The 26,314-nt window shown below is 37.4% G+C and overlaps 1 protein-coding gene across 1 annotated transcript; it reads left to right on the top strand.

Annotated features, from left to right (window-relative positions):
- The first annotated feature begins 411 nt into the window (after positions 1–411).
- LOC116300472 (dual 3',5'-cyclic-AMP and -GMP phosphodiesterase 11A) lies at positions 412–26,314 on the top strand. Its single transcript, XM_031709347.1, has 22 exons — positions 412–1,812; positions 7,960–8,049; positions 8,818–8,886; positions 9,888–9,977; positions 11,518–11,685; positions 12,265–12,326; positions 13,320–13,389; positions 14,215–14,262; positions 15,220–15,304; positions 16,089–16,156; positions 17,218–17,310; positions 17,621–17,671; positions 18,488–18,634; positions 19,526–19,633; positions 20,499–20,608; positions 20,733–20,820; positions 21,146–21,246; positions 21,386–21,463; positions 22,410–22,473; positions 22,916–22,990; positions 23,568–23,651; positions 24,350–26,314. The coding sequence occupies exons 1-22, from the start codon at positions 859–861 to the stop codon at positions 24,452–24,454; spliced, it is 2,808 nt and encodes a 935-aa protein (XP_031565207.1). The 5' UTR covers positions 412–858; the 3' UTR covers positions 24,455–26,314.

Below are 26,314 nucleotides of genomic sequence, written 5' to 3'. Positions count from 1 at the left end.
TTTTCTTTTTTCTTTTCCTTTTTGCCTTCTTTACTTCTTTTAAGTTTTTTCTTTGCGTTTTTGCGACCAACAGATCAACTGGAGTGGTTTTATATCGATAGTAACTAGAGAGCAGTAACAAAGTCTGGGGATCGTTGCACGCACGGCTGAGCAAAAATACAACCAGAATTGCGCGGGAGGCACAATCTAAGTGTGATTTGTTAAGTGGTAATAAGTACTAAAAAAATCTCAACATAACTGTTTTTAGAGTACTCGCTCAGTCTGTCTGTCTTGGATATAAATGACAGCCCCTAACTGATTTATGCACGGTCCTTAGGCTGGGTCAAATCAAAGAAAGAACGCCATCAACTATTGGCTGTTCGCAGTCATGTGATGCAAACGAGCAAGCGATTTTTGGATTGGCCGTTGCGTTTTATTATTACAGGACGGCATTAAATACAAATTATTATTTCTTTGCTGATGTTCAGCATTGCATAAAGGAAGCCTGTCATAGGTGACAAAGGGGACAAACACAGTTGTTATAAATGGCCACCCGACGTGGTTTATAGCCAGTCAGTAATTCCAAGCAACAATTGGACGCGCGGCCATTTCGTTTCCTGTCTTGATTTCTTCCAGCGAAAAAGTAAAAATCTACACGACAACCTTGCGAGTCCATTAAATCTTCTACGGGTTCTCTCGCCTTCAAAGGAAACAGCCATCGTTTTATTACAACGACACCTTGGTTTGTGATATTGAACAACAGCATTTTATTTGTTTACATTAGGTATACATGCGCGATCGAGTCAACCCAGCAGAAGATTGGGGAAATCCACACATATGACTATGTGCAATGTGTAGGGCCAGGGGAGTTCACATCGTATGTGTAGTAAGCATGGAAAAGCCATGACTTTAACATTTCAGCAAGTTGAACAGTGGCTTGACGAACACTACGATCTTGCCGAAGATTACTTTGTGAGAAAAGCAACCGCTCGGATGGTAAAGCTATGGCAAGAGGCGACACGAGTCAAATGTGAACGGGAAAAATCAAATCCTGGCATTGAGGAATCGACTATTTCATCGGGTATTGGCGATAAGGAAAGTGCTTTGAAGGCTAAACAATGTCATTTTAATAATTCTGTGGAGATTTTTAATTCTAACGAGTGCGAAGATGAATGTGGAGAGGCTAGACCTCATCGCCGTTTATCTGAGCCTCATCGTCAACCGACAACTCAACGCCAATTCTCCGCTGATGAACGAAAAAGACAGCTTTTATACAGTAAAACTATTCCTTCGACTTTTTTTCAGTCGCTAGACTTGAATTTGAGTACACTGAGTGAATTAAGAGAGGATAAAATAAAGCGTGTAAAAAGCCCCCCGCGACAACTACGCAAAACTAAGTCGCTGCCTAATTGTGGACAGCAACATCTACTAGGGTCACTGATCGAGTCAAAAATACGGCTTCCGTCTTCTAAGAGCTTAAACAAGGAGTCCAAACTTGACCTGAAGAACAATAATGAACGAGAATTTTTCTTCGAAATCGTACGGGACATTGCTAACGATCTAGACCTCAAAACCTTGAGCTATAAAATTTTAGTCAATGTTGGGATTCTAACCAATGCCGATAGGTGTTCGCTGTTCATAGTAGAGGGACCTAAAGGAAAACAGTGGCTTGTCTCCAAAGTCTTTGATGTTCACATTGGTTCATCCACTAATTCTCCAGCTCATAAAGAAGCTATCGACCATCAACGAGAAATCAGGGTGCCATTTGGAGTTGGTTTGGTTGGGTATGCTGCAGCTACGGGTGAGACGGTGAACATCCCCGACGCATATGCGGTTTGTAACTTTTTTTTTGTAATATAAATAAAAGCATTAGGGTTTCTGGCAGGTCAACCATATTCGCTCCCCAAAATTGCTGATGATTATATGTCCAATGAACGCAATGATATGTTTAAGTTAAGAATCAGCTTCTAGGGTACGTCTTTATAGGGATTGGTAATCGCTAAGGTGTATCACATTAACGCATTTCTGTGATTTTGTGGCAAAACCGCCTAGTCTTAGCACAATCGAACGTAAACTTTGCATGTTCGATCGAGGGTGCTACCGGTACTGGAAAACTAGTATTGTTTCTGCTCATTTGCTTGTTACTGTCCGATAGTTCCTCATGTCGTAATCTCTCGAAAACATAGGAATAACATACGAAGCGTTTTGAGATGAATCCAACCAGGGGAAATTTCTAAGTGGGACAGCGTTTTCCACTCTCGATATCTAGAGCGTTTTTTTTTGTCTCACCTCGCATCAAAATTTGACAGAGATCACTTCTTGTTTTGTACATACGTAAAAGAAATAAATTTTAAACAACAAAACAACCACCTTTAATTATACTCGAATCATTTCTAGCCGCTTCTCGGAATATTAATGCCTTGTTAGCTTGTGTGATACGCTTTATATTTACATACTGAGAAAATTATCGAAGCTTTATTTCAGTGTAGGATTTAAATTTTGTTTTTCAACATAGCTTTTTTTAAATATCACATTTAAGTTAGCTATATGGTATGGCTTTGAGGTTTCATGGCTACGAGGGTCAATATGGTTTGACATCTTATAAGTCTGTTTGATGGAAAAGCTAAGAAAGAAATGCTGGAAAATAAACAACTACGTTGACGAAATTAGTTGTGGTCAAATAAAACAATTAAATTCTCCAAACCTAAGTTGCAAGATTTTTGACTATGCTTCGCATCAAAACACGTGGAAATATTCGAGTCCATTTTTCTTCTTTCTACGAATAGAGCAAGCAAAATGTTCTCTCAAACGAATATTTGTTTTATTCCAAACATTTTTAGGGGTGAGTGAGCAGAGTTACGCCGCTAGACCTCGGTAATAATATTTTTGCGTGCATGACTGGAATCCTGACAGAAAAACATGTATTTTATTTTATCTAGCTAAATCAGGCGTTACAGATTCAATTTAAAATCGCTTTTCTCCTGCATTAAATGTTTCTGTTGCTCAAGCAGAAACTTGTAATTCTTTGTTGGTGAATTATTGATAATACCGCGAAGATTTACATATTGCGATATAAGTTCTTATTGCACTGCTAACTGATCTAGTACTGATTCCAATTTTGATCATATCTCGTCATTTTTTTAACCATTTAATTTTGTACTTTCTTTGTTATTAGTAAGAAAAAATCTCGATCCAAAGTTTATGTTCACGCTTACTTGATCATTTTAGTGCGAACTCTAACTTTGTTCGAAACGCTGCAGTCGTTTATTATAAGTTATTCAGATGAGGACGCCTTTTTGCACTTCTTCGATAGAAAAAGTGCACCTAAAAAGGAGGCAGTTATATGCTTAAAGGGCTTTACAGAGAGCTGTTTTTATCGACCGCGGCTTTGTCACGCTCAAAATAACGTATATAAACGAGAACAAATCGTTCAATTTACGTTTTTCTCTCTAAAGAAAGAATACTAAGCTCGAAGGACCCGTGAAATTATTCCAAATACGTAGTTATTAAAACGAGAATGGATTCTTTTTTGGCTGTAACTTTGTGTGTATGAAATACTCGGAAACATTACGAAAACGGCCATTGTAAATAAAGCCTTGTTAGGCTTGGCATTTGCTAGGCTCGTTGAGTCTTGGTCTATTTAAGAAGGTTTATGGAGGAATCACTTTTTAAGGTTACACGAGTTTTTTCATTATGATATGTTTAGTCATTCTTTACGAGAGAAAAGAATTTTGCTTTGCATTTTCAGAGGGGAAACTTTATTTCGAAGAAAAAATATGAGGCAATGCTATTTTTTGATAACTAGATTTACTGTGGCTACATATTTTAAATTTATTACTTAAGCCCCCATTTTAATAAAGACAGGCAGTCAAGCTGTAAACAAAAAGATTTTGAAGTTACAATTTATGAATCCCGGTGCCTAGTTTTTTAGCAATGGTCTTGATTGTTTACATTCTGAAGGGTTTTCGTTTTTTCATTCGTTGTTGTTTTAACTATACTTAAAAATTTCTTAGTGCTATCTGAACTCCGAATGAAAATTTGATGCCTTTTCATGCAGTCTGTTTTAGATTCCCATGTTAAAGATTTATTAAGTTGCTGACTCATAATTTATGTAGCTTATATATCACGTAATTTTGCCTTTGCTTTGTGCATGAGTTCTCTACTGAGAAGAATACATACTCTGACGCATACTGTAATTTTACATAGTCACTCGAGTATGAATTGTGAAGACTGTTTTAAGTATCATCTTGATTAGCATTCAAAGATTTCTCAATAACTGCTTTTCATAGAGCTGTGGAAATAGTAAAACTGTTATGCTCACAAATCAGTGAGAGCTTCGCTCACCATTCCATTCTCCATAGAAATGACCTGAGCTAGAAAATGTTGTTAAAATGTTTAATGTTTGCCTTGTATAGATATTCTGTTTAACTAATCTACAAGATACGTGACTCAAAATTGATGAACAGAAGATAAAGCCTTACTAATTATGTATATATATAAACTATACTAACTTTTTAAAAACTTGATTTCTAACAGACATTGTGATGATCAAAACATTGTCACCTACACGTAATTCTAATTATTCATTCATTTGCCTTAGCTGACAGACTGACAGTCTAGTACCAGCTTCTAGTCATGATGAAGTTCAATATTTTATGCTTGACTTTTCCTATATGACTATTTATCAGAACAAAAGTCAATTACTGCCAAAATTTATTTGTTTATTTTAAATGTTGTACAGGATAAACAGATAATTGTAAGATCAGTACCTTTTTCATGAAAAAAGTGTGCACAGATTGGATGATTGGCTATGCATAGCTTTGGTCCAATCATTAAGTGTTGTTGTCTGATAGCATAGTTTATTTGAGTTTTAGCTCTTGTAAAATCTTGTTGAACTATTTTTTAATGTTTGTGGCATGTCGTACAACTAAAAATAGGCAAAAATAACAACATTCAACAGCTCAACATGTAGTGTATGGCAATTGCTTGATAGAACATTGATTTCTAGATTTTTTATAAAAATTTTCGTATATTCGTATTTTTACCATATATACACTAGTTGTATCACTAGATCCTTTCAATCAACGTACTTCCCATGTACATGTACCATTTAGTTCTCAGCTAAATTCTATTTTCTTTGTTTTGAACCCCACAATGATTTTGAAATTGAGTGTGTTCAAATTAAAAAATTGCATTAAATCAATACTTTAATAGTAATTTAATAACTGTACATATGCGTACATATAGTTGTAGTGATAATATTAGATAACAGATATTGAATGATATCTGTCACAAGCTGTATTTAGCAAATAGACATCAGTTTTTTGTCTGTCCTCTTATTGATGATAAATTGTGTCATCACATTGTCAAAGTAGTGTGGATTCACGAGGCGTAGCCGAGTGGATCCGCATACTACTTTGACAATGTGATGGTGAAATTTATCGTCAACAAGAGGACAGACACATAAAAAACCGATGTCTATTTGTTTTTTACAATAACAAAAACGATAAAAACTTCTCATTTTTAGCGATCAAAACAACCAACGGAAAGAGCGCGCGCTTGTTGACGTCAGCTTTATCTGTCTGTCCTCTTATTGATGATAAAAAATAACCAATCAGCGCACGAGAAATTTGTAAGTTATTGTAAAAATTGTGATATAAACATTCTGGGATCTATAAAGCATGGAAAAAGCAATCTTAGTGAACACAAGGCTTAGCTGAGTCTTACTCTTGCTTTACAGCTCCTTAATGTTTACATCACAGTACAAAGACATAAGTAGCTATTTTATGTTAATATTTTTGAACAATTTTATGCAAGTGTGTCTCTGTCCTCTGTCCTGATAACCTCGTTGTTGTTTTAAAAGTTTAATTAATGCTGTTCTACAGTTAGGAATGATTATTGGCTTTCATTAAAAATGCAACTAATATGCATATATTTTTTTATGATCATCACTTGATCTCGAGATTATGAAAGGGACAACTCTTCGGTGAGGTTAGCTTCATGCAAACTACCACTACATTAACTAACAACACACGGCACTCTACTCTACACTATATGTTTATTTTTTTTGTTTTAAAATTATGCATCAGTCAGTATAACTAGCAGCCTTCTGTACTGTTTTGATTGAATTTCAAATTACCAGTAGTCAGGATGTTGTGGTGGTAAAACATTAGCCTCTCACCTCTGAGGTCACTAGTTCAAACCCCAGTTGCCCCATTCGAGCTGAATTATTTGATTTTCTTTCTGACTCAATACTAGCTAACCAACATAGGAGGGATGTAAAAGAACCACTGAGGACGTAAAGAAACCATGGCAGTGACCACCCTCAGTGCCTACACTTCATACTAACCATCTCTCGTGCTTGTAAATTGCACAAAAAGCAGTCTGTCATTAACAACTCAATGTAAAGCGCCTTTGATTATATTCATATAGAAAAGGTGCTATATAAATTCATAAATCATTATGATTATAAATCATTTTTCTAGCTCTTCAGTTAAATTTCTTCACTCGTCTCAAGCCAACATTATTTAACATTAAGATTTTTGTACGACATGAAGATATTGATTTAATCCAGAATCACAAGAATAGGTCAAATAGAACATTTTAAAACTCAAACTTTACACTGAATGCCATAATTTCTTTGTAGAAATGACTGATGTCGTAGAAGTATTTGGGACTCTGACAACAGTTTTAATCATTTTCTTGCATAAACGTTAGACAACTTACTTGCTCTAACTCTTGCATGATTCTCTTTTATTTCTTGATTTTGTGCTCTCTCCAATCTTGCTGCAGACTCACCAGCTCTCCAGTGACACCACTATAGGGAGAGGGGGGGGGGGGGGGCTTTGGTTACTCCCATAATTTACATGTAGCCTACTCTTAAATAGCTGGATAGAGTATGGTTTTAGATGTATGATTTACTTGAAATAAGTCAAACAGGGTTATCAGTCTTATAGATAAGAACACTTTTGTTGTTATCAAATCTTACATATTTGTGTTATAATTTATATAACAATGTCTTAAACATGGTTAATAATTTCAGAAATTTATGTCTGGGCTACCACCTAAGGGTTTTGGGTCTTATTAGTTTATACCATTAAAAAACACACAGAGTTTCCTTCTATGGGTTTTGTGCTTAGTAGTTAATATAAGATAATACTTTTGAAGCTTCCACATGACAATGACATTTTGAAATAACCAATATTTTTGTGTTGAAAATGTGTGACATTGAAAACACTACTTGATGTTTCGGCTATGTAGGAGAAAGCTATTATAAGCATAGAAGAATATGTCAATAGATGTTTTCAATTACTCATGGTTTTTCAAAAATACTATTTCATTAGGTTATGAGATCACAAAATAATATGTTTTTCCAAGATTATCTCTCGATCAAGCCATATTGCAACTTGTCATTATATATATGCAGGGCTTTTTAACTTCAAAGACCAGACACTGTACTGTTCATTAGTCTGTTGTCAATGTGTAACTGAATATTTTGACTATATAAACAAGGTTTAAACAAGTTTATGAGTATGGTGCTGTTACAACATTGAATCCTTTTAAACACAATGGAAAACTCCCTTTTATATACAACAATAAAAAAGAAATTATAAATTTTACCTAAAATTTGATAGAGAATTATTTAATATATATATTATATTCGTCCTACCAGACCTCAGTAGACATTTCTAGAAACTCTTTCAAAAGAGAAATATCTTAGTTCTAAAGGTATTTATCCTGGAATCTGCTTACAACTGACAATAATAACTCTAAATCCTTGTAATTCGGACTTAATCTGAGAGCTTGTCAGTATTCATATAATTCAAATTTGGTTTCAGATTAAATTAATGCAAAGTTCAAATAAGATTTTTTTACCCCGCTTCAGCCTGCCATAAATCCACTATATTATTTTAAGCTGAAAAATGCTGTTGTTTTGTAAAGAGGTGACAAGATTAATTGCTTGTTTGCTCAATTCCGCAGGACCCTAGATTTAATCAAGAGGTAGACAAGCAAACTGGATACCATACTAAGAGCTTGCTTTGTAAACCAGTCAAGAACAATGAAGGAGAGGTAACAAGTTTAAATTATTCGATAACTGTATTAAAAAGATGTGTAAATTTTATGTACCGTATTATGTCATTATGACGTCATCGAAGGTATGATAGTTGTCATAGTGTAATGGGGAGTCTAAAATCAGCAGTAAAATTATTTGAACCTACTGTCCTAAAGCCTCTGAAAATATGCCATGGACTTTTATTTGCTCATAATGTACATTTTGGGTCACTGGGCTTTATGCTATGTTCATAAACATGCAAACTCTGTAGTTTCAATTTGCCCGTTCGAATTTGGTTTTTGTGCCATCAGTCAAAAATACAAAAGGTAGTGACTGATAATTTTTTGATGAAAGCGAAAAAAAATAAAGAAACGAATTTCACTGTGCAGCTCGCAGCTATGGAGCTTGTATGATTATGAAAATAGCAATAATATTGTTTTTGGAAAGGGGTTCTTGTCAGGGGGTTATTTTTGAAGAACAATGTTTGTTAAAAAACTGGAAAGCAAAAAAATGTTTATCATTAAAAATAATGATTTGAAGAAGCTGAAGAAAAACCCAAATGATTAATTATTTTTTTTAATTTTGAAAGTCCGGGTACCATTAATATATAATATGGTATTCCTTTACTCATAAAATCTCTATGTAACGACAGAGTTTCTAGATCATAGATCCATTAAAAATCTTGAAAGAGTTGCAATTCAAATCTCTATGTTAATAAATAATAAGAGCTAGAAAAAATAATTGATATTTCTTATTCGTTTTATAAACAATTTTCTGTTTTTAAGGTTGTTGGTGTTGCACAAATTATTAACAAGAATCCTGGCGGTGTTCCCTTTACCAAAGAGGATGAAAAGGTAAAGATTACAAACAGTATTACCATGGGCTGTGGAAAGGGCGGGGCAGGGGGGGGGGCTATAGACCCCACGTTTTCCCTTTTCCCCTATTAGTCTCTTATATTTTTTAGTCTTAGCCCTCCCCCCCCCCCCCCCCCACCCTTTTTCCCATACTAGTCTCAATCTTAGCGGCCCCCACTGAATAACACATATGATAAGTTACAGGTATGTGTTAGACTTACATAGGTGGCGGAGGCCTACTCTTAAAAGATTTCCTATAAACTGTGACATTTGAAGTTCATGTAGTCTATCTGTAGGTCACCAGCTGGGCCACATGAGAGGGAGGGGATGGAGTGACTATAGTCCCTCTCCTCACTTTTTGCTAATATCCCCTAAATCTTCAGGACTCATGTTAAGCTCCCCCACCTTATATAGTAGTCTTGTGCCTACTAGTCTGCTATGTTTTCCAATATAATCACCCCTCCCCCCAAAAAAGACCCACCCTTTTTAGGGTGCTGTACAGTACATTGCCACAGGTGACAGCATGTGACATAAAAACCCTGTGCCAGGGGAGAGAACAACACATGGAACAAATTTAACTCACATGACTATGTGGTTCAATATTGAGAATAAGCCGCAACCCCAGGCTTGAACTAAACAATGGTAAAAAACAGTAGCGTAGCAGTGTATATACCAACATGTCACTAGGGCTTTCAGAATGTTTTGAGTAGGTGGTCATGTTTAAGGTAGCTGGCTGTGATCCCATGCAAGAAACTGAAAGTCCTTGTAGAAAAGAAAAAGTAGCCAGTGGTTAACTTTGAATCAACTGCTGGAGCTCTGTCGGCTGTCAGCTTATTCTGACAGCCCTGTACTACCATTTTTGCTTGTAAAATTGTTGAGATCTGTTGCAATTTGTCATCTTTTAAATACAATTACAGATAGTTCCTTGCAGATACTTCTATCTGTTCATTTCCATTGCAAGATTAACAATTGTTGAACTTGGTGTTTTGTGTGATTTGCAGGTGTGTGATATGTATCTGACATTCTGTGGAATAGGGATTACAAATGCCAAGCTTTTTGAGTTGTCTGCAATTGAGTTCAACAGGAATAGGGTAAGTATTGACAAACAAACCAAAAATGCTGTAACATCCTGATTATGATAAGATAGAGACCTGTATTCATTCATAATCATGATGGCCTTACAACTGTTTGAGGAAAGGAGGGGGGTTATTACTGTAAGGAAAAAGTTTTGGATGGGAGAATGAATGAATGAATGAATGAAAGAAACCTTTATTTAAAGATAAATAAACAGTCATCTCTTTCTTTTATTTTTCCAATCAATTGTAATGTACTGTCAATGACATCATAAATGCAAGATACCAGGGGTGGGCTTATATTCACATGGGCTTATATATACCCAGGTCAGACCTCTGTCTAGTGTTATTTGCCAGCAAAGGGCCCAAAATAGGCATCACCTAGGCAAATTCCTAGCCATTTATTTAAGTTTTTGTTGCAAAGATTATGAAATGATTTTAAATATTTGCAGTCACGCTGAGTGAGTTCATTTGCAAATGCACAAATTCTCACTGTCTGATTGGCTAACCATTAAAAAATTAAATTGGGTTGCATGGCCTTGGTTAGGTGAGTCGCACTGTAATAGGTTTTAGAGCTTCTTATTGGAAGAACTTTGTGAGAGAAGGGTGTATTTCTAGTGGCCATCAGTAAAGCATGACAAAATGCATGCATGGTGGATTTAAGCCTCTTGACAGTACTTGTAAAGCAGCATGTTCTTGATAAATGTTATATAATATGTTTCAATTATTAACAACCAATTATTAACAAAGGAGGGATAATATCAAAAATTATTCATCTTTCGAATAAAAAAAATAATTTTTATTATTGCGCTGAAGGCTGCCCATGTGGGACATGTTATTGACAGTGTTTTTAGTACAGATTATTCACTTTAAGGTCAAGCGCTTTAAAATGAAGTGAATAGCTTTACTTCCTTTATAATTGATGCAGTACTTGACACCCAGTTCTTTAGGAAAACATTGCTGTGATTTGATTAACGATATGATAAATGAGTGTGATAACCTATATAATACCTCATGTATCTATAAAATACTTGCTTCTGATTGGTTGGTTGGCTGTTTATTTTTTCCTTATCCATTTAATTAATTAATTGTACAGTGCGACCATGTGCAGTTATTAATTGCATACATCCTAAGACTTTTTTCCATAATGTTTTGTTTTTTGAAGTGCAAAAATGGAGCTGGGTTTTCCAGTTAAGTCGCTAATTCTTTTGATTTTTTTTACTTCAGAAAAAAGAATTTTATGTAGATGTACTATTAAGGAAATATCACCTTACTTCTTGATTTGAAGTAATAAAATACCACTGGCATTTGATGAAACGCACTTTCATCAAATGTGCTTGGTATTTTTCATTAATTCTAAATTATTCTCTGGGTGTCATTTTTATACAATTTGCACATGGTATTTTTCATTAATTCTAATTGAAATATTCTCTGGGTGTCATTTTTATACAATTTCTTTGTTTAAAGGGGACAGAATAAAGTCACCTGTTAATGCATTAAATGCATATTGCTTATTAATGCATAGAAACTATTTAAAAAATCCCTGCTCCTTTTCTAGGCATTGCTGGAGTTAGTGCATGACATTTTTGAAGAGCAAACCTCGCTTGAAAAAGTTGTACACAAGATAATGAGAAGAGCACTGGGGCTCCTGAAGTGTGAGAAATGTTCTGTGCTGCTGTTGTCCAATCCTGTATTAGGCAATAGTTCTGCTGAGCACCGTGCACAGGTAAGGGCCTGGATTTTATATGTGTTCTCAAAATAATAGAACTAGCAAAAGGAGTTCAGTTACTGCAATGTTGAGTTATTAAGTCTTGTCAGCACAATATATTTTCTGCCTTTGCTGTTCGTTATTTTTTCCCTTCGTTTTTAGTCTTTTGCTAATGTATTAAAAAATTAATAAATTTCATATCTCGGAGTCTATGGCACATTTAAGATGACAAGAAATGACAGCCAAACATTTGTTTCATGTTTCCGCTGTAAAAAGGCTATCTTTGTTATCCAACTGATAAATACAGTGTCATACAAGTTTGTTGTTGTGGCTCATGAAAATTTGATTGTAATTTCAATTTCATTAATGGAAGATTGAAACAACCAAAAATCCAATAATAAACTGGAAAATGCTGTCGGGGGGGGGGGGGGGGGGGGGGAGGGGGGGGGGGGAGGGGGGATGCTTCATGGCCTTTGACTGGCCTTTGACTGTAGTCATAAGTAGAAAAACAAATAACATGATAATTTATGTGTTATAGAAGTTGCCAGTGTTGCTTCACTAGTTCTCTGATGTATTTTCTTGATTGTACTTTGACAGGAGTTGAGGTTTTCTAGTGTTTTTAATCTCAAGACTACATCTAAAAACATCAGTAATACAACGTAAGTCTTTACATAGTTTGAACTATTAGTCTATAGTCTATAATACTTACCCAATCCTCTAGTTGTACTCTTGAAATCTGTTAAGAAGGAAAAAAGACCCCCCCCCCCCCCCCATCCCTGCTCTATCCCTGGAGATAGTTCTTTCTCTGATCCCACCCTTCAGAAATTCCGAATACCAGTCAAGTGTAAAGAATCATTTGTTGTTTTGCATTGTTCCATTGTGAACAACATCTGAAGGTAGCTTTATCACGTCTAACCCCAACACATGACACACAGATGCTCTTTTGAATCAGGAACCCGTTTTGGAATTAGCCAAGTGTCACTGTGTTCCTTGATTACATACTCATTCATACAGGGCTAACCTTGAATGGGTGTCTAAATATCTACAAATACCAAGAAGGGCAAAATAAAGAATGCACAAGTGCAACAATACAAATACTTTGAAATTCTACGGATCTTCACTGGAACACATGAATATTCAAAAAATAATGCTATACGCAATGGAGACTAACCCTGTACAACACAGAATTCGAAACTGGAGTATTCCAAACAAGTTCTTTTTTTCCCCTCCCTCAGATGGCAATTTTACCTACCCAACCCACCTTTGTGTAGTATTCTCACCCCTTATCTTCTAATGAAGAAATAGAAAGCGTTCATGCATGCTTTGTGCAGTTATAAGGCATGAGGGTTGGCAGAACGAGAAGCACGATGCATAGTGGAGTGCTTCTTGACACTTCTTCAGACTCATTTGCACAGGCTTAGCCTCGTTTATAATTCAGCTATTCACAAATACTATTAAAAGTCCTTGGAATTTCAAAACATTGGTATTGTTCAAGCTTCACATTCTTTACACATCACAGTTGACTTTTGCAAATGATTTACTCTTAAACGAGGTGAAGCCAGTGCATATGAGTCTTTAGTCATAAAACACAGCAGTATTAGAACCGAATTAGAAAAGTGACTATAGTGTTAATACTGCTATTTTCATTTCAGTTACAGCGAAGGGCACGATGATAGGTCTTTCACGAGTCGTATCGCTAAATTTGTCTCGGCTACAGGAAAGGTAAGCAAACCTTCTTCAAAGTATTTTCATAACTTTAGGATCTCTCTAACTCGTTATTTTCTCTAGACTAGTGTTTTTATGTACTTTAAAATCCTGGTTAAAAGCCCTAGGCTTATACTCAAGGGATTTTTGATGGGCTTGTAACCCAACATTCCATCTATTGGAAAGTTCCGGAAAACTCGGTCTTCCGATTGAGGTAATCTACTTTTCCCGCTCTTTTTGGTTGTTCCTGTAAACACGTTTATCATTTGTTGGAAGTCAAATTTCCCGCTCTTTTCTTATCATTAGCAAACGAATTTCCAAGCGGATGGATTGGTTTAAATGGTTAACACCCCTAGTTTTAGTAGGGAATCGTCGTAACTGTTTTTTCCGCCTTTTTTTCAAATCTCATAATCCCAAAGGGCGTACGTTTAGTGTGAATGTCCCTGTTAAGGTCGATTGAGACGGTACGATTTTCACCTACAACTATCGTATACAACACGCTCGCGTCTGTCGTAGGCGAGTTGTAGGCTCGGTTTACACGCTACGACTCGAGTTGTAGGATGGCGCGAGCGTGTTGTATACGATAGTTGTAGGTGAAAATCGTACCGTCTAAATCGGCCTTTAGGTATCTAGACTTGCCAAATTTTTCCCAGACTTTTTAAAATATTATCAGCCAATTCGTAAGAACGTCTTGACCTTTGAAGCTAAATTATCCTATCCCAATCGAGACAACGCCCCAAACACTGTGACTTCGGACTGATAGATAACAACCAGAAGAAGAGACCTTACCCTTTGAATGGCAACAGTACTGACTAGGTGTAATTCTACCTCGTTTTCTTGCAGACTATTATCATACCAGATGCTCTGCAAGATGGCAGGGTTAGAAAAATCGTAAGTGATAAGTGAAGTGATACCAAAGCACATGACAAGACAAACCACCAAAATTAAAACAATTATTAGATTTTAAGACCGAAAACTGTTTTTGAAAATTCAGTTTTTTCCTAATCGTCAAATCACGGTTTCTCCTCACAACTGTCGCGCGCAACATGCTGAAAAGAAAAAGAAAAAGAATTTTTTTAATTTCAATATTCGACAATTTTTATAATTTGAAGAAAGGTTGATACTATTGATACTATAGAGCTTTTGAATTGCTACATATTTGATCAATGATTTAAAACCTCCACGTGAAACAATTAGAACGGATGACGAATCCTGTCATGAAGAAAAAGTAAAAAAAATCTTTGTGGGGCTGCTTTTCGTTTTTGGACCCGGAAGTCGGTTTCCCACGATTGACGTCACACTTAAAAGCTCTATAAGGAAGAATCGATAATGTCTGATAATGCTGACAATAGGCCATTTCACGGATCCCGTTTTATTTTATTTTTTTATCTTAATTAGCATTTACCTCACATTAAACCATAGTTTTAAAAAAATGAAAAATATAAAGAGTTAAGGGATACGGTAAACAGGTTTCCCCAATTTCCCCCGTTACTCAACCTCAGCCTCGTCAGCGTGTAATTATTCTTTAGAATTTGACTACAGTCCGCAGTAATGAAAGGAATTTACACATCAACGAACAATTGAAACACTTAAAAATTTCACAGGATGTAGGCAATTTCTAAAGAATATATTACACGCTGACGAGGCTGAGGTTGAGCCGCGGGATCTGTGAAATGTTCTATTGAAAATAGCTTGACTAAACGATGACAGCACACCAGGCAAATCAGTAAATATTTTTCAAATAGCGATATTTTTCAACAACCCATTCGATACTTGACTGACTTGATCCCCAAGCTTGGTAAACACCTTGCTCTTCTCTTTACTGACTGACCTCTTGTATTTGTACAGCTAACTGAATCCTCTGATGGCGATAAGAAGGATTTCTTGTCGATAATGTGCATGCCGATTAGGAATAATAAGTTTGAAATCATCGGTAAGCTATTGTAGTGTATTATAGCAGTTTTCTTATGCGGATAGTGAGAAACTCACGACACAAACACGGTCGTGTCACGGCAATGGATACGCCGGACCAATCACATTGCACGATAATTTATTGCCCATCCAATCAAATACCCGAAACACGGCATAAACACGGCGCGGACACGGTCACGCCAAGGTCACGGGACGGTCAGACCAATCACATTGCTCGAGAAAAAAATCAGCCAATTAAAATTATAGAAAGTACCACGGTCACGGCACGGCACGCTTACGACAATGAGCTTTTCACAGTCATGCGAAAACTGCTCTAAACCTGTCTAATGAAACCCCAGGCGAAGTATTTATGCCATCGGAGTGCCCAGCCCAGAGGTTGTTTCAGGGTTTGATCTGTGAGTTAGCCATGCCCTGACTTAGATCATCCCAGAGGTTGTTTCAGGGTTTGATCTATGAGTTAGCCATGCTCTGAGTTAGATCAGCCCAGAGGTCGTTTTAGGGTTCAGTCTGTGAGTTAGCCATGCTCGAACTTGGATCAGCCCATCAGCCCATCAGTAATCGATAAAATTTGAATTTGAGGGGGGTTATTACTAGAGAAAAGCAGGAGTAATAGTCCTCACGCTAAACTTGTTACTGATTTTCTTGATTTTCTTGTTTCTGCGCTTCCGACGATCTTATCTAAGTGTTTGGTTATTTCTTTTTCTGTAGCTAACGAGATATTCACATTTCTTGTCGGAGCCGAACAAATATGACATCACTAACAGCTGTTGCTTTTATCTCTTAAGGTGTTGCCGAAGTTATAAATAAACTAGATAAAAAACCATTCGATGAAAATGACGAGACATTGTTCGAGGTTAGTGCTGCTATTGATTGTCGTTGATGATGTATCTGCTCTTTATGATACTGCTGCTGTTGTTGCTGTTGATAGTGGTGGTGTTTTACCGCATATTTTCTTTATCTGTTATAACAACAGATATCATAACTATGACGTAACCATGTCAGGGTCTCAGATTCATCGTTTATCCGTTACTTTGAAACTTTACCATGTTATAGTCGTGATGCTGTAGCATGATTGACCTTGGTTGCGAAAACTTTCAGTTTTTCAGTGGAACCCTGCAACAACATCTGGGCTTATCAAAGTCAGGGGAAGAAAAACGTAACGATCATTTTGCGTGTTGGGTTTTTCGGAGGGAGGAAAACCGGAGAACCCGGAGTAAGATCCTCAAATCAAGAGAGAACAAACAAACTTTTCTCCAGGAATCGAACCCGAGACCCCAGAAGTTGGGGGCGGAATGCCCTTGATTGCTTAAAAATCCCCTATGTATAACATCAGATGTCCGCTTCTCGTCATGTTACCCAATATGGCGGCTATGACGTAACATGCAACCCAAGAATACGAAGCATGGTGCGGCACGCTCATATACCCTGTGTTTTTGTGTATACCCTTAATTGGATTTATAGCGCGAATCCCCCGGGCTATTTTTGAAGTATTCGCATGCTTTCATGCACGGGCGTTTGTCGGTTATACGTGCAGACTTATTTCTGATTGTACCAAATATAGTCTCATACGCAGTCGCTGTAAGTGTCGTTACGCAACGCTCACTCCCCTTAGTAGCTACTTAGCAGAGGGAACTTTGCGTAGCAACACTAATAGCGGCTGCATAGGGGACTATATTCTGGGCTCCAGAGATTCTGTTTCGCCAGAGCGAGAATAAATAACCTCTGGATTCCAGGGTAGAGACTATACCAAATAAAGCAGAAATTCATTTATATTGCCGCAAGGAACTCGCACATAAAAGAATGCGAAAATGACAAATTATCCTAAACTTCCTTTCTAGCTTATTAACCTATTCTCAAGAATGCGAATGTTTCAAAAAGTGTGCCATATATTTACAGCTCTAAATCTTTTTCCAGGCGTTTGCAATCTTCTGTGGTCTTGGTATTCATAATACCATGATTTACGATCAGATGGCAAGAGCCAAGGCCAAGCAGCAAGTCGCTATTGAGGTACATTATCATTAATAGGTTTAGTTTACGTTCTCAGTTTTCCTATTTGGATGTTATCACGCGTCGCCCACATCTTTGTGCGCAGGTCTACCTACGCGTACATTAGAAGATACGTAGACCAGACCATTTGACGTAGGCATATATTTTCATAGAATATTATGACGCGCACGTTTTAAAACCCATAGCCTGCGCGCTTGAGCGAAAGCGCTAGAACGACTAGACACTTAAATAAAAGTGATTTATTTATTCATTTATTTTTTAATAATTTTTTTTTTGATCGAACATTGATTTTAATGAAGGTTTTTTTCAGGTTTTATCGTATCATGTTGCAGCCAAGAAATCTGAAGTAGAACAAATAGTTGTAAGTAAAAACAAAAAGAAACAGGTGCAAGAATGTGTTTGTATGTGTTTGCTGGGGCGTAAATGTTTTCCCACTTCACTCAGACCAATAATATCCAATAATATCAAACAAAGAAATAATATCCAAGGGAATGACACATGGCATAAATTGAGAAACCATTGACTAGGTCTATAGACCTTTCCAAAAATACAGTCGGGTCCATATTTACTTGTGAAAGCCTCGGTAAAAATATATATTATTTTTTCCCGGTCCGATATCCTAAAAAATCGTGCGTTCTGATTTGCAGTTTGAGCGGGCGGTATTTTGTCAGTATCTGCCCGCGCGCGCGGTCCGGTATCCTTTGCCGCTAAACGACAACACAAACCGATTACAAAAACAAGTAAAAAAATACGGGGAAAAAATAAATAAGTTATTTACCGTCCTATAGTCGGTCCGGATAGGGAAAAACTGTGCCTTCGGTCTTGAAAACGTATATTCAAGACCTCGGGCATAGTTTATCCTTATCCGGACCGACTATAGGACGGTAAATAACATGTATTTATGACGCAAATTAAAGCTAAATTCCCTTAACGAAGTTATTATTGGTTGATCCGTTTTTTTGGTGTTTTCTCTTCACGTGACAAATCGCCAGTTAGTGTTTAGGGCGCATGCGCTAGTTGCCGCTGACCATATGATAACGAGGGCTCGCATCACACCACAGACCAAAAACGAGTCCTAGGAAACCCGAGTACAAGCTATAAGAGTGTCTAGTTAAAATAATTCTACACTCTAACCGACCATTATATAGTAACGATGCATGTATTTCTTGCCTTGCAGTCCTCACGAGTCCCAACGTCTGAAGAACTCAATTTGTATAGTTTCACATTTGACGACTTTTCGCTTACTGCGGACGAAATGTTAATGGCATCGATACGGATGTTTAAAGACAGTGGCTTCATTGAAGCTTTTCATATTGATTACGAGGTATGATTTACACAGTAACATGGACCTGGTCTGTTATAGTATACGTGGTGCATTGTGGTCTAGATTGGGTTAATCTTTTATTAAACAGCCTGCTTGAAGAAACAAATTACATCTTTAGTAACATATTTAGTTCATCATGTCTCGTATGGTGTTGGTGCTTGAAACTAGACTACCGAATGCACCATGTTTATCGAACTCAGAAATGACACATGATACTCAGGCAACGGGAACGACATATAATCCTTTTTTCAGGGCCTGGTTGTACGAAGCCTGGATAGCGCTATCCAACGGATAAATCTTATCCAGTGAATAAATTTATTGGACAACAGCATCGACTTAGCTGGATAAGCATTTATTTAGCGCTATCCAGGCTTCGTACAACCGGGCCCAGTTGTTTGACATTCGAACGAAACAAATTGGTCAGTTTTGCATTGTTTTGACCCATTTGACTCGCATGCATGACATTTATTAAAAGTAAAACAATGTCTGCATGAAGGCTCAGCCAATAACGATCACCTGGGCCTGGTGGTACGAAGCCTGTATAGCGCTATCCAACGGATAAATCTTATCCAGTGGATAAATTTATTGGATAACAGCATCGACTTACCCACTGGATAAGATTTATCCGCCGGATAGCGCTATCCAGGCTAGTTACAACCGGGCCCAGTAAGGTGCAGTTGAGGATCGGCCTGTTTTGCGTGAATTAGTATATGAACCCAATACCTGTTTTAGGGAACATATTTCAAAGATGGCGGCTATTTCGTCCCCTAAAACAGTCTCACAATGCCTTGCAATGCTAACTCGACCCAGTTTTTTCCTCATCCTCGGATTGCGCGAGAATATAAACTGTCTGAGCCTGGCGTGTACTAATACTTTGTGTGTTGATTACAGACACTTGGTCGGTGGTTGCTTACAGTCAAGAATAATTATCGTAATGTTATCTATCATAACTGGCGACATGCCTTCAACGTTGCGCAGTCAATGTTCTCTATGCTCGAGGTAAAATCACGTGACATTGTCTTGAGTATGCTTTTTTATTTATCGCTGATGCCTTAGAAAATATGTCAATATGTTTTCAGTTGATAGACCTCTTTACCGCGTGTCATTCCCTGTAGAATAAGAATCTTTGTTTGAGGTTTATCCATATTCATGTGCCTTCTCATGCACAACCGTTAAACAAAGAAATTTTACTTTTGGGAATGACACGTGGTCTGAAATGGGAAAATATTACACCCAAGGTAAAGAGGTCTATTATGTCAATTATATAGCTATTTCCTTAAGTTATATAAGTAGAGAAAGTTCGTGTATAACTTTTCTCGCGACAGTAACATAGTTTTACTCCCACCCGAGCAATTTTTATCGTTCACTCCGCGTAACGGAATTTTTATGAAAAACTGAAATGGTTTATGTGTTTTTAATATTATATTCAAAATCCCCCCCAAAAAAATTGTGTCTGATGTCTTACAGACGTTTAGCGTGAACACGTGTCGTCAGCCATGTTAGGTGGCACCAACAATACAATCGTTTCACATGAGAAAGAATCTATTACACTCATTTCGAGTTCCCCTTTGCTCAGTCTTAGCCTTGATTGTGTACAAACGGGTTCTTTTCTTTTATTAAGGTCCATTGTATAGTAAGGAACGTAAGCACTACGGAGCAATACGAGTTGATTAAATGCCACGGGTTTTCGTTGAATAGCTGAATATTATAACACACAACCAAGACTAAGGCTTAGCAAAGAGAACTCGAAACTGGAGTATTCCTGAGAGTAAAGGATTCTATTGTTCTGTTGTCTAAGATGGCTGCCATTACGTGATGGTGCAAAATCTATTAACATTTGGTGCTGGTCAATTTTGTTCTGTAGACTGGAATAATGAAGACCTATCTGACTAAATTAGAGTGTTTAGGACTCATTGTGGGTTGCCTGTGCCACGATCTGGACCACAGGGGGACCAACAATGCTTTTCAAGCCAAGTAAGTGGTGGAAAAGGAGACTGACCAACTGACTGACTGAATAATCGACTGAATGACTGACTAACTAACGTCAGCTGGATGATGAACTTATTCATTGATTGTTTGATTGATTCGTTGTGCACAGGACGGACACTCCTTTGTCCAAGCTCTACGGAACTTCCACGATGGAGCATCACCATTTTAACCACGCAGTTATTATCCTTAGTACAGAGGTAAGGTTTTTCTTGATAGTCCTTTCACCTCATCCTAATTGCAGGTGCAACCTACTAATGCACGTGATAGGAGAATTAATGCACGTGATTGGGAAATAAATGCACTGGATAAGGAAATTAATGCACGTGATAAGAGAATAAATGCACGTGATTGGGAAATGATTGAACATGAAGGAAACTAATGCACGTGATAAGAGAATAAATGCACGTGATTGGGAAATAAATGAACATGAAGGAAATTAATGCACGTGATAGGGGAAGAAATCCTGCACATAACACTCGCTCTGTTTCTCGATTGCTTATTGGTTTTCCTGCTTTTGTTCAGGGCCACAACATCTTCCAAGGACTGTCTGCAGATGAATATCGACAAGTGATCAGTTATATTAAGCACTCTATTCTGTCTACAGATTTAGCCACTAATTTTAAGTAAGTCATGTATTCTCACCCACCTATTCCATGATCTACCCTACTGGGTGTTTCAAGGCCCTTTCAGCAAATCTAACTATGTCAGTCCAAGACAAATACTCATTCGTAACCCTTACCTTTCATATCGTTACCGTCACAGACAACGCCCGAAGTTTTTCCCGTTGGTCGAGAAAGGAGAATTTGATCCTCATAATATGGATCACATAGATATGTTAAAGTAAGTATCTTTCTTGTACTATTTCAAACACGGGAGAGAGTTCTTCCTCCGATTTCCAAACACCGAAAAGTGAGTTGAAAAAACGAGGCGCAGCCAAGTTTTTTTAACTGACTTTGAGGTGTTTGGAAATCGGAGGAAGAACTCTCTCAAGTGTTTGATATTACTGCTCAAACTAATGAATATTTCTTGGAGAAAATCAAAGAAAAAGTTTACGAAATGTAATGCAAATTAAGAACACATTTCCAAACCACCGTCACAGTAGTGATTTGCTTTGTTTTCTCCTCATTAAATAATCATGAGTATGAGAAATGCTAATTCCTTTCTATTTCACACGGGAGCCATATTGACTGGAGTAATGTATTTTCCCCGGCGTAGCCTCTATTCAAGTGCTTCAGGTAAAGGTTATGCGTGGTTAAACGATAAGCAAATAAAATAACTGTTATGAATCTCGCGTTCTTATTGGTTAGGTGCAATCCATAATAACGGTTATTGTAATTCGTATTTTATAAGACACGCGTCGTACTTCTCCTAACACTTCTCTCGTGTTCTGCCAACCCCCGCGTGCTTTATAACTGCACACAGCACGCACGCGCGTTTTCTATTTTTTCATTATTGGACGAGTTTGAATAAAATATAGTGATTTGTTAGTGGTGAGATACTAAAAAATCACGATTTTTTCCGTTTTCTTTTTACGTTTTAGCCTTTTTTTGCTGTCTATAAAACATACCAATTCACAGGAAAGCGAGCTATGTTAACAAATGCATCGTTACTGCGCATGAGCAGATTATTATTTGCAGGAAACTGGCTTTGCACCGTAATGCGCATGAGCAGAATATTATTTTCAGTTGTTTCGGTCAATCAAAGCAACGGAAAAAATAATTTGAATGATAAACGTTTTTGTTTCCCTCGTTATCAAGGTCCAAATTGTCTCCTTTCTTCTTCACAGGGCAATGATGATGACTGCTTGTGACTTAAATGGGACAACAAAGCCGTGGGAAATCCAGAAGGGGGTGAGTGATTCCTGCATGGAATTATGGGTCAAAACCCAAATCCTGCTCGGAAAAACAATTGCTGATTCTAAAGGGACTGGAGAAATTCCTTGTGCAGTTTGTAAAAAATAGTGTCTGACTAAATTTAGGTAATTCACCATTTTCCATACATCGGTTCACTGGTCAAACACAAAGCGCTCAAGCGAGGCGCCAAGGTACTTTCTAAGGATTATTCAAACTTGAACCTTGCAACCTCGACTGAATGTTTTGTGTTTGACCAGTGAACCGATGTATGGAAAATGGTGAATGATGATTGGTTAAGACACATCTGGCGTGCTGCAAGGGGCTATATCTAAGATGTGGGGTTCCTGTCTAGAGCTAAATTGGAAACTATTGCTTTTATCTCACGTTATTGCCCGGCCACAGGATGACCGCTTTGTTTCTCTCTTGTCTCTTGTTGTAGGTTGTAAATCTTGTAACGAGAGAGTTTTTCGAACAAGGAGATTTGGAACGAGAAAGACTTAACGTGGAGCCATCGGTTAGTAGACTACTTACTTCCTTACGCAAAAACCAATACGCTAAATAGAAGTTTTGCTCCATCACGTGACGGCAGCCATGTTGGATTTACATGAGAAAGAATCCAATTCCCGAGGGCAAAGAGATTCCATTATTCTGCCATCCAACGTGGCTGCCGGCACGTGATGGTGGAAAAACTCTAGCATCAATAGCTATGTAAATATGTGGAAAAAATAAACCTTGAACCTTGAACCTTGAACCTTGAACCTCTGCCCCATTTCGATCTCTGAGTTCATTCAGCTGTTTGATATCACGCTGACAGGGCAGGAAAACGACAGGCCCGCTACTTTCACGATTTTTTCATTTAGCTGAGTTTAATAGTCCAAATTTTTAAGCGTTTCATTTGTGTCACTGCTGCACGAAACTCGTGACGAATTATTAGAGTAAATCTACTTAGTATTCACGAAAATGTCGGTTTTTCTGCTGATCAAAATATCACCTCTCCCAAAGTACACGGCTTTATATCTCAAATACGCATTCAATAAATTTTGGTCGCATTTGATATTCAAACTGATAATCATTTGCTTTATGGTTGGCAGGCAATAATGGATCGACAAAAAATTGACGAGCTACCAAAGATGCAAGTAGGATTTTTTGAAACGACAGGGATTCCAGTTTTTCAGGTATGTTATCAACTTTAACTAAACGTTTATGGTATAGAGTGCTAGGGGTACGCATATAGGCTCAATGTGCCAGTCTTGCACCGGGCTTTACTTTGCTACCTATAGACTCCTTGCAGCACGTCGGAATGCAGCTCAATTTGGAGGATATAACAATAGGTTTCCAGTTCTCAGGAGATTGAAATTCTTTTGTTTTGACCTCTAAATTGAGCTGCTTTGACGTCACATGCAAGGGGTCCATTCTCTACTTTCACATCCTCATAATACTTTGCGTCTTTGGGGGGGGGGGGGGGGGAGGTAACCAGAGGGTTAAAAACCCACTCATTTTGCTGAAGGCTGATCAGACAATGTTGAAAATACCTTGTTTGGTATCCAAAAATAAAATGATCTGTACACGCAAAAAAATTTGGAATAAACTGATAATTAGTATTGTCACATACAAGGGGTCTATACCAGCACAGAAATGCGTGTCGTTTCTTAGTTTCTATCTTTCCGGCGTTAAATTAGTAAGACTTGGCAATATATCCAAGCAGGTTTTCGTGGTCGCCAACACAAGGCTGTCACGAAGTAAAAATAAGTTTAAGCTTGCTTTTCTTTTTCCATATCAATTAAATATTTAGTTTGTAGCATGCCAACGCCATAATGTAGAGCACTTCAGTATACGTTCCCACATTAATGATATTGCGTCTTTACTCTTCCAGGTTCTATCAAAGATCAGTAGCAAGCTCCAACCACTGGTAGACGGCGCAAAGGCAAATAAACACCGCTGGGAACAAATCGACATGTCGCGAGAAAAATATTCATGACACCGGTCCATGGGCTACTTTGATAGCTACTGTAGCAATATTACACAATATTAATATATTGCCTTCACATAGACTATGATAAAAAGAATAGTATCACAAGAAAAATGCTCATGATTCTGGCTCCAGTACGACTTTGATAGTTCAGCAATAGCTATGGAAGCGTCCACTACATTAACAGCGTCAGCACATCATTAGACTATAATAATGATAAGCGCCGACGAATTTAACGTACGGATAGCAAAGGCACTGGGAATGATACAGCCTACATTTTCAGCCAATCAGAATATTGGTTATGTCAGCTGACGTTCAGCCAATCAGAATATAAGTGATGTCAGCTGAATGTCAGCCAATCAAATTTGTTTCAGCGCAGCGAATCGGGTTTTTGATGAAGCCTATTTCAAAAGACAGCCAATCAGATCTTTAGGATATCACAGTTTAACCAATAGCAAGATGGTAAAGTCTTGTGTTGATAACGGAAGCTCAGCCAATCAGAATCTGGCGAAGGTTCCCTCAACCAATCAGTGGATTTTGGAGAAAGGAGTTGTGCCAATCAGATGTTTGCTGCAATTTGAAATGTCTTCACTGGCTTAAGAACCTTTTCTACGACGTAAACTTAACAATACGCTGACCATGGAACATTATGGCTATAGATTTTCCCTAGAATCATAGATCAATTTTCTGTGATGCTTCTTGAAGGGCGCTTGCTTTACTGCAATACAACCCTTCATGTCTTTAGTGCTGCGTTTGTCTCGCCTCTCTTCAACTACCTGATTCAAGGTGCTTAGAATAACCATGCCTGTCTTGTTTTCTAGTACAGTTCTCGGCTTCTTTATTCCAATACCGAATGTCGTTTATTTTAACTTACTGCAATTCGTGTGGCATCAAAATTCATCCTTGTCAAAATTATGTGGATCGCCGGTCTGATTTGTTGGATTTTTTTACGGTTACGCTACGATTTCTCGTAATTTGTCTTGCGAAATAAATTGTTGCAGGCTGTATGAGACTATGTTAATAGCAGAAATTCTGTTACAACTTGTCTTGCATAGAATCTCACAGGTTTTCACAATGCAAGTTACACGAGAAATCGTCGCCTTTAACAGCGTCTTCTGACAATTCCCACTCTAAACAGTTATGAATTATGGAGCTTTAACACTTCAGCAAGTAACCCAAAATATAGAGATTTTCTAAAGCGTTAACCTTCAGATAATTGAAGTAGAATTTTAAGGCTTCTCTCAAAGTTTCTAACTCGTAGCTCTCCATGACTCTCAAATGGTTTGCGCGCGTTCAAGGATTTTGATTGGTTGGTTTTCGTTTGAGTGCGCTGTGATTGGTTCATTCGTTCCGCTCGGAAACCATTTGCAAGTCGCGTTTCAAATGTATGGATAAAGCTTTCGGAAGTATTTTTGCGACTGTCGTTGAGCAAAACATGATTTCCAGTGAATGACAAATCGGATGTGCAATATAATGGATATCTGAGTTTTACCAGGCGCTTTAAGCATTCTACTGCTCTCCCTGCTAAATTTTCAATGACAAAGAAAAAGTTTTATCAGAGAAATACAATACAAAAAGTTTTACCGATCAGATATAAAGCCAAATTCCGAACCCTTTTTATCAATGTATAAGTACATATATATATAATATATACATTGGGGTTTTTATTGAATATTATTTTACAAGTTTAGCGCATAGTTCCATTTAGTAAGATATATATTGTCTTAGGTTCGTTCGAATTCAGTAACTTATTTTAGAAAGAGTGAATGTTGTGTCTTCGTGTTGTTCTCATAATATTATTTAGTTGTGTATTTTCTTGTAAGTACGTCGTGGGTGAGTAAGTAATATAGTAAACAAACTTTGCTGCAA

This window comes from Actinia tenebrosa, unplaced genomic scaffold (genome assembly GCF_029948245.1).
Source record: "Actinia tenebrosa isolate PJP-AT-01 unplaced genomic scaffold, QUT_ActTen_1.0 PGA_scaffold14__42_contigs__length_11649687, whole genome shotgun sequence".
In the NCBI taxonomy this organism is placed as follows: Eukaryota; Metazoa; Cnidaria; class Anthozoa; order Actiniaria; family Actiniidae; genus Actinia; species Actinia tenebrosa.
The sequence above is the reverse complement of the archived record's forward strand: the minus strand, read 5'-3'. Positions and strand labels throughout refer to the sequence as shown.